Source organism: Formica exsecta, unplaced genomic scaffold (assembly GCF_003651465.1).
Source record: "Formica exsecta isolate Colony F162 unplaced genomic scaffold, ASM365146v1 scaffold471, whole genome shotgun sequence".
NCBI classification, from domain to species: Eukaryota; Metazoa; Arthropoda; class Insecta; order Hymenoptera; family Formicidae; genus Formica; species Formica exsecta.
In genome coordinates, this window is record NW_021851947.1 from 41,242 (window position 1) to 50,101 (window position 8,860).

At 41.3% G+C, this 8,860-nt stretch overlaps 1 protein-coding gene across 1 annotated transcript; it reads left to right on the forward strand.

The window, feature by feature from the left end:
* The first annotated feature begins 8,150 nt into the window (after positions 1 to 8,150).
* On the forward strand, positions 8,151 to 8,504 carry LOC115241255 (uncharacterized protein F54H12.2-like). The gene has a single exon (XM_029816918.1). It carries the CDS (start codon positions 8,151 to 8,153, stop codon positions 8,502 to 8,504), a length of 354 nt encoding a protein of 117 aa, XP_029672778.1.
* Positions 8,505 to 8,860: the final 356 nt, after the last annotated feature.

An 8,860-nucleotide genomic window follows, 5' to 3' on the forward strand; every position in this document is an offset into this window, starting at 1 on the left:
CAGACAGGGTCCTAGTATGCTGGGCTAGCTGAAATCTTATTAGAATAAGGATTAGATGTAGTATTTGTAGAGAATAGTCCTCCGGCATAGGGGACCCTACGCTCTGATTGGCTTCCCTATAGTTGCCGGCAGTTTGATTGGATGAGGAGCATGTTTCCGAGTGAGAGGGAAAAACGCGGCAAAATAACACGTGTGTAAGAATCGGCAAGATGGCGGCCACTGAGAATGGAGACGTCGCGAGAATAGAAGGGGTCGTAAAAAGCAAGTCTGTGCAGGTAGCGATTACGTTGGTTTTAGAGCTTTATGACGTCACTTAGACGAGGAGAGAAAGGATAGGAAAATAGTAAATGTTTTTATATAAGCGATTTAAAATAAAAAATTTTTATTAAATATTATACTTATGTTTAAATGTAAATAATAATTTCGCAATGTACAAAACTTTTTATGTGACGGAAAATATGCAAGTTCGCTGCTATATACATCGATAAAAACGAGAGCCGAGAAAAATTAACGTTCTATTATATATCCATATGGCAACGAACAATGACTATCAATAAACCTACGTTTTAGTAATACAGGCTCACATACTTTAGTTTCGTCCCGTGTTACGATCTCATGAAACGCTGTGCGACGAATTGCTCTAAAACGTAGGTTTATTGAAGTTCCAGCCAATTCTTCTTCGTTCTCGTCATTTTCTCGTACTCTCTCTCTTTAGTTAGCAATAAATTCCTAATACTATTAAAATTGACTAACAGCGAATTTTCGTAATTTAGGGTTATGCCTTTAACTTTACATGACTTGTGCGTTTGACCGTCTGGTGCGCGTACAACATATGCATAAAATTTCGGACCACCGGACACGAACGCCTCGATATAGCTGCCTGACCGTAGCTCTCGAGTTCATCGGTCATATCGCCTAGAAAATTTCCCGTACGTGGTTTATACTCGTTCGGGTCATCGCTGCTCACGTAAATACATGAATCCGTATCATAATACAAAACGCGACGATCTAATCGCTCTAAATAAGAATATAACGTTAAACGAGCTTGGGCCGTCGTATACGCCGCTATCACGACATTAGTCAGCGGGGAGGAAACAACAGCTTCTTGTCGCAATCGCCATGAAACATATATTACCTCATCGTTTACGGGTAATATGTCGGTTATTTCATGCTCGGCACTTGTCAGCAAGGCTATAAAACGTTGAGGCGTTCTCACGACCTCGGTATTAGGTAAATTGGAGCGCTGACCAAATTTGCCCCAAAAAGAATTTAAGCACAGTTTCGCGACAGAACGTAAACCGGGATTCCGCGCGACGTTACGTTTATCAAGAACGATACCTTCGGTTTTCTCATACTCCCGCAGATATCTTTCTTTAGTATTGTCGTCGTTTTCCCCGCATTCGCTCGACCACCCGCTGGCTTCTTATTTAAGTTGCAAAGATGTATTTATATACTCGGCGAACAATCCACCTTGACGGGTCGTATGATCGAATTGACTGACTTTATATTGCCAAATCTCACTTACAGCCGTCACGTGATAACCCTAATCGACGGCCTTGCGTAATTTGCAGGACACCCACGTACCCTCGAATTTGCGTTCCTTAGCATTGTTATGCGTACAGGCCGATTGTGACAATGTTTCACAGCAACTGCGACATAATGCAAAAAGCAATTTTCCCTGCGCGCGATATGGGAGTACAGGATGAAATAAATCACGCGGTGGAAGTACTTTGCACCGTATGAGACCTTCGATCATATTAAAATTATAATTCGGTGTCCTCCCGATTAATGCGGAACATTCCTCGCCGACATAAATATCAGGATGACTGATCGGGAAAGCACCTGTCTTCAAAACATACAAGGAGCATACGTCCACGTATCGTATTTTTTCCATACCTGTAACCTCATAGCGCGTCACAATATTCCCCGTGCGGCCACCGAAAAATGCATCGCGCGGATCGAGCGGAGGCGTTTCCACCATCGGATGGTTCTCGAGAAATTCACGCATTTCGCGATTATCTCGCATATCGCGATCGAAAGAGCACTCCCACTTTTCTATCACAAAGTATTTCCGTTGCCGAAGTCTCCACGAGATTGCGAGAGTTCGCTCGTAACGTGAGTCAATCGTATCCTTGCAATCCGATGTAGAAAGTGGTCTATCGCGATTCATAGGAAAGCAAGACGGGCATCCGTGCCAAAAACATCCGTGAAATTGTAGCACATGACGTTGAGGCGTCTCTGTATCAGGCGTTTTGTAATATCCATCGACGAGCGTGCCGTCGATTGTACGATATTCGCGCGCGCGCCCTGCGTGGTTTATAGAATGTCCGAGCTCGCGTTCCTTCCATATCAACCACTGCAGAGCTTTACGGGAATGATTCGTTGCTTTTCTGTATCCGCCAGTTGGAATGACGCCTATCGTATTTTGTTGCAAAAAGTTTTTCCGAAAAACAGTCATGCACGTCGAAGCAATTGTCGTGCATTCCTCGAACGGACATACATTTCCACGATCAATAAAAATTTTTCTGAACGCCATACATGCTTGTCGAAGAATATCAACGTCGGTACGACAATAGCGAATGATCTCACGTTGGAAATCGAACACGGTGTTTTTTTGTCGCATATCAGCATGCCATTCAAGAAAGCGTTCGCGCTCTTCCTATTTCATTGTCTCCGGAGAATAATAATGCGCGTCAAGCAAGAGGCCAACATATGACTGATTTTCGACAGTGTTAAACAAATGCGGAAAAATGCCTTTATCCGACGTATCCTGTAATCCGAAAGCCTTCGGTAACTCGGATAAGCGCATCGGCATATAATTAACACTGTCGATGAATTTCGTATGTCCTACCGTTAACACCACGATCTTTGTACCGTTTAATATTAATTTAGGTTCTAAGTTATTACGATTTTCAACAATATACTTTAAAATAAATTGCGCGTCGAACGCTTTCGCATTATGTGCAATGCAAATGATCTGCTTGAAGTATTTTGTCGTACGCGTTGCAAAATCGACAAATTGTTTCACAGGATCATGACGAAATACGAACTCTCGCACCCCGCACCATCGGCACCTCGCGGACAAATTATTTTCTTTCGCGCACGCTTCGCAAATTTGTTGCGCCACGCAAAGAGTGGGAATGTGTTTTTTTACGCTCGACGTACCTTCGAGTGACTCGTCTTGTCGTGTTTCAAAATCGTAAAATACGAATGCTACACGCTCTTTCTTGCTCGTGCATGCACGATCGTTTGCCACTTTACCGTCAAATTCTGTGCTCTCTTCTGTGCTTCGCATAACTGTCATCGCTGGAGCCATTGCCGATGATGAAGACGACGGTTTGGTAGAGGAACCATTATCACATCGAAGAGGTTGCATGTAGCACAAATGATTCTCAGACTTTGGTGAACGGCATAATTTGCAGTAAGAAACACCGCATTTGTGTCTCGCACCAAATTTAACGATGCGACCGCATCCGTCGCAAAATCGCACGACATTGCAGATACTTTCAGATGATTTACCGTCGTACGATTTTACGCTGCGATAACGCTCGAAACACTCCTTACCGAAAAATGCACGATTACACGCGTTGCATTTTATACTTCCGGACTGCTTACGCGGCGGCACAGTGTAACATCGCGGGCAATTTATTTGGACAGCGATGACCCGTTTTATCGTTCCGATAACCTATATTACACGGCTCGCAATAATTCCTACAATCCGCGGCGGCATTTAAATTTACAATAGGGTTATAATGACGTAAACGCTCATAATATATTATATTTAAGCGTAACGAGGGTTCACGGTCGAGAGAAGCAAGTAGCGCAATTCCGTCGTACATCGGTTTCTTACCGCGCCCGAAAGTACTGAATTATGATTACTGATTATAAACTACAATTGCGATATTATCAACTGCGAAATATCGTTGAAAGCGCTCGATTTCCGGAATTCCACATCCCTCTTCAGTTATCGTAACACCAGCGTTCCTAGTTAATTGTAATGCGAACTCGCGTTGAAGCGGGGATTGCATGTGTCTTATATTATTCCATTTTTCATGTAACTCACCCGTACGTAAGTTACCGCGTTCGCAGTAAATTCGCGCTACTACGAGAGCGCGCGGAAAACATAAATCGATTACATTACAATTGTACAATATAAATATAAACATTTTGCTTACCGTTTAAGCGGTTTCCTTGATGGTTTGATAGCAGGAAGGCTATAAGGCCGTCTGCATCCTCTTCCTCGTGGTCAAATGCCTCGCGCATTTCTATTATCTCATCCGCGATATGATAACAACTCGGCATAATTGCCGAAATAACCTAGCCTATATAGCACAGCGAGTATAGTATTCGAACTAGCACACGCAAATGCCCGAAAAACTGAGTAATTTATTTCCGACGATTCGTCCGATAACGCTGATAAATAGCGTTCACTATTTAACGTAGGCGACAAATTTGAGCCTATAATTATGCACTTGCCTAATACCTCTTTAAGTCCAGCCATTTTTGTCACTTACTCACGAAATACACGATATCGCTATTTTCCGCGGAACGACTCGCGTTACTTCGGATGATGTCGAACTCGAAATTACCTTTTTTACTTTGATGCGGAGAATTTATTTAAATGCATATCCCCACTTTTTTCCAAAAAGGAACGCCGTTGAAAGATTTAAAATTTTTTCTTTCTAGGTAGTTAGATTAGTTTAAAGAAAACAAAAAAACGCCGACAAAAAAAGAAAAAAAATCCCCGGATTTTCATCTCTTTAAAAAAAAAAGTAGACAAAAAAATATTTTATTTTTTATTACGTTATTACATTATTTACTTAGTTTTATTACTTTTGTTATAGCGATCCTAAAGTAAAAGCTTTGTTGCGAAAAACGTTTTTAAAAATTTTTGTAGAAGAGACGGGATTATATCAATTAGAAAATTACTCCTTTATAAATTTTTTTACAATATAATCTCTTTACAATACAATCTATAAAAATTTATTACACAGGTGATAAACATTTATTTACGCTTTATAACATATTGTAAATGTATTTAGAGAAAAAGTTTAGAGAAAAATTTTTCCCTTGTAACGAATCTAATTTCTAGATGATTCTAGATGTTTTTCCGCGTAATTTTTAGCAAGTTGAACAAGATTGAACATGAAAAATCACGATTTTTCCTGTTATTTAGTTGTCTATGCAAACTTTTCGAATCCTTCATTCGAGTTTGCCCGTACGAAGTCTTCATTTCGGCTATTCGGCTACGATTCGACATTGTTGTGACTAGTGTTCTCTCAGTTTTATTCAAAAAGTGATAACAATGGTTGCCACGAAAGAAGTTTCCAGGTTTCCAGTGAATCTAACCGATTTTGTTAAATCTACACACGTTTGCGATATTAGCAAATCGGACAACAAGATCAATATCGATAGAAGAAGCGAACAGCGATACTTATTACTATCGACAACGTATGCGATAGAAGAAACGAACAGCGTTATTTATTACTATCGACAACGTATGGTCTTAATTCATCGTGTACTAAGCTAAGAAGCTTGGGATTGCAAGCAACAAACGAAGGTTATTTCGCACCAATTGTTAAATTAACGGGCAATTATGCGGACGGAATTTATCTCATCTCGGACATCTGGCAGCAATTTCAACTCAATATGGAACAGATGGGACTGTACTTGAGTGAGAATCAAAAAACCAAACCAAGTCCGATTATCATCAACAATATTTCCATCGGCTTCACCACCGCTTACGGGACGAGGGCTGTGATAGTGGCTTACAAGGAAAATGTGGAACAATCCGCAGTAATGGAGAGGCGGAGGAGCAAGCGCAGCCGCCCTTGAAGAAACGAAAAACACACAGTGTCGCTATCGTGATGCAGAAAGCAACTTTTCTCGGCATGGAAAATATTACAAGATGTGTGGATGCTCGATTGTCGCAGCTAGTTTCCATCACCGACACCGTCAACACCTGCGCCAATTACTTAATGAACGAGATAGAATTAAAACTCCCATCAGCTTACATAGATCGTGAAATTATAAAACTCATAGTTAGTGGTAATTTTCAAGAAATTGAAATTGGTCGACTGGAGCAAACTCGAATGATGGAACTCGAAAAATTGTATTACAGTCCCTCGCACTATGCTGGCTATTCGGCGACGGATAATTTATCGCGAGCTGCTAAACCGAATTTCTCACGTAACGAGGTTATCGACTGGCTTAAATCGCAAGACGCATACACGCTACATCGGCCGGTACGTCGAAAATTTCCACGCTTACATTATAACGTGACAAATATCGATGACTTATGGGAGGCTGATTTGATCGATATTCGTAATCTCAAGAGCTATAATGATGGTTATTCATATCTATTAACGGTTATTGACGTACTCAGTAAATTCGTTTGGGTAGAACCTTTACGCGACAAAACAGGTGCCTGCGTGGTAAAAGCCTTTCAACGCATATTCTCGAGAAACAAAGAGCGCCTACCCGTATACCTGCAGACCGACAAAGGTAAAGAATTTATTGCTCGGCAAGTATAAAATTTCTTAAAAGAAAAAGATATTCGTTTTCGCGTAGCTCGTAATCCCGATATTAAAGCAGCTATAGTGGAGCGTTTTAATAGAACGCTCAAGGAACGAATGTGGCGATATTTTACGCACAAAAATACGCGACGCTACATCGATGTTTTGCAGGATATCATTCGCGCTTACAATCATACTCGACATTCCACAATCAAAATGCAACCTGCAGTCATTACGAGGGAAAATGCGCGAATCGCGCGTGAAAATATGAATCGTCGCTGGAACGACAACGGCGATGGGGCGAAGAAAAAGAATCGCGGGCAAAAGGCTAAATATAACGTGGGCGATTTCGTGCGTGTCAGTAGAGCAAAAGTAGCCTTTGAGAAAGGATATGAGGCAAAGTGGAGCGAAGAAATATTTCGAATTCACCGTGTTCTCGAATGGAGAAAACCACGCGTATACGAATTAAGCGATTTAGCGGGTGAAGTTATAGACGGGATTTTTTATGAACAAGAATTAGCATCTGTTATTAAAGACTTGCAAGGGGAAGAATTTATCGTCGATCGTGTGATAAAAAGTAGGGGACGTGGTAACAATAAACAATTATTAGTTAGTTGGCAAGGATATCCTTCAAAATTCGATTCTTGGATACCCGCTTCAAGTTTAAAATCTTTGAATTAAAAATGAGGGAGAAAGGATTTTATATGATTCTCCCGAGTAATAGCAGCATGCGTTTTTTTCCCGGAAAATAAAACCACGTGTTTCACCACTGAATTACCTCAACGTATAGACTTGCAGGGACGTTGGGAAGTAGCGCTCACGGAGATTCCATTTCCGACTAGCTTTCTTCATACCGAATACTCAGCTTCGATACACAGAATAAGCTCAATGCTAGCGTTGTGGAACGTTTACCGTTATGGCTCTTTAGTGAAACAGACTTCAACTTTATTCCATGTTCAATCAGATCGACGCGTATTTCAACCAAAAGCTCGTATCGCCTCCAAACAACGTTTACGCGTACCGCGCGTACATCGAGGCGTTATTAAATTATTCTTCACCCGCAAAAACTTCCCATCTAACCTCCTGTCTATGGGACGCGGATACACCCGGTCAAATGGACGAACCGGTGGAATCAAAATCGCAAATTCCGCTCTCGTGAGGCGCGCGCGTTACATTCGCGGCGGGCGAGTGCTAGATCTTGTAGGGCATCTCCATTGCGACGTTTTCAATCAAGACAAATTTTTAATTAACGGTGTAGAAGTACGCTTGAGACTCGTCCGTTCGAAAGATTCGTTCTGTCTTATGGATCGTAACGGTTCATTGTCGAAAATTCATATACCGGATGCGAGCTTACTCGTGAGAAGGGCGAAAATAAACGCAGGATTGTTATTAGCGCACGCTAGAATGTTGAGTAAAGTTACGGCCAAATATCCGCTCACGAGAGTCGAAGTTAAAACATTTACGATTCACAGTGGTGTTGTGGGTGAATCGTTAGATAATGTAATACTCGGTCAACTTCCGAAAAGGATAATAGTCGGCTTTGTTAATAATAAAGCGTTTAATGGTGATAGAAAATTAAATCCGTTTAATTTCAAAAATTACGGAATAAATTTCTTCTCGCTATACGTCGACGGTATGCAAATTCCTAGTAGGCCGTTACAACCGGTTTTCTCGCCGGAGGAACCGCTTTACGTCGAAGCTTATCAAACTCTCTTCGCGGGAACGGGCATCCATTTTTTGAACGAAGGAAATTCTATAAGTAGAGACGATTATTCCAAGGGTTATACGCTATTCGCTTTTGATCTCACACCCGACCTATCAGCTAATTACGCGGGGCATTGGAATCTCGTGAGACATGGTAGTTTACGATTAGAAATGCGATTCGAGAAAGCTCTTACTGAGACCGTTAATTGTATTATTTACGCCGAATTCGATAATGTAATAGAAATCGATTCGTCTCGTCAAGTCATCGTCGATTTTGCCGGATAGATATTTATCGCTCTCAAGTATTTGACCGTTACAACGTAATACTCGGAAAATTTCCCTCCTTTTTCTCCACTCCCCATTCGATCAAAATGCCAATAGCATAAAATATCAAAAAATATGCAATATAACAGAAAAGAATTCAGTTTCATTCGAGACACGAACGTCGACGCTTCGCGAGCAGTTTAAACTATTATAATCGCGCTATCGAGAGCGTTCCAGTCTTCGCAAAATGGATATAGTCATCGACATACAAGGTTTCCGCGATACCAATGCGAAGTTTATCCCCAAGGAAGTTGCTATTATCGCGCTTAACGCTCCATTCGTCGGACATTGGATTATGATGCCCCCGCATTCATTTG

Bases quoted from the DNA above. Each gene is read 5' to 3' on its own strand.
- LOC115241255 (XM_029816918.1), top strand. From the start codon at position 8,151: ATGCAAATTCCTAGTAGGCCGTTACAACCGGTTTTCTCGCCGGAGGAA.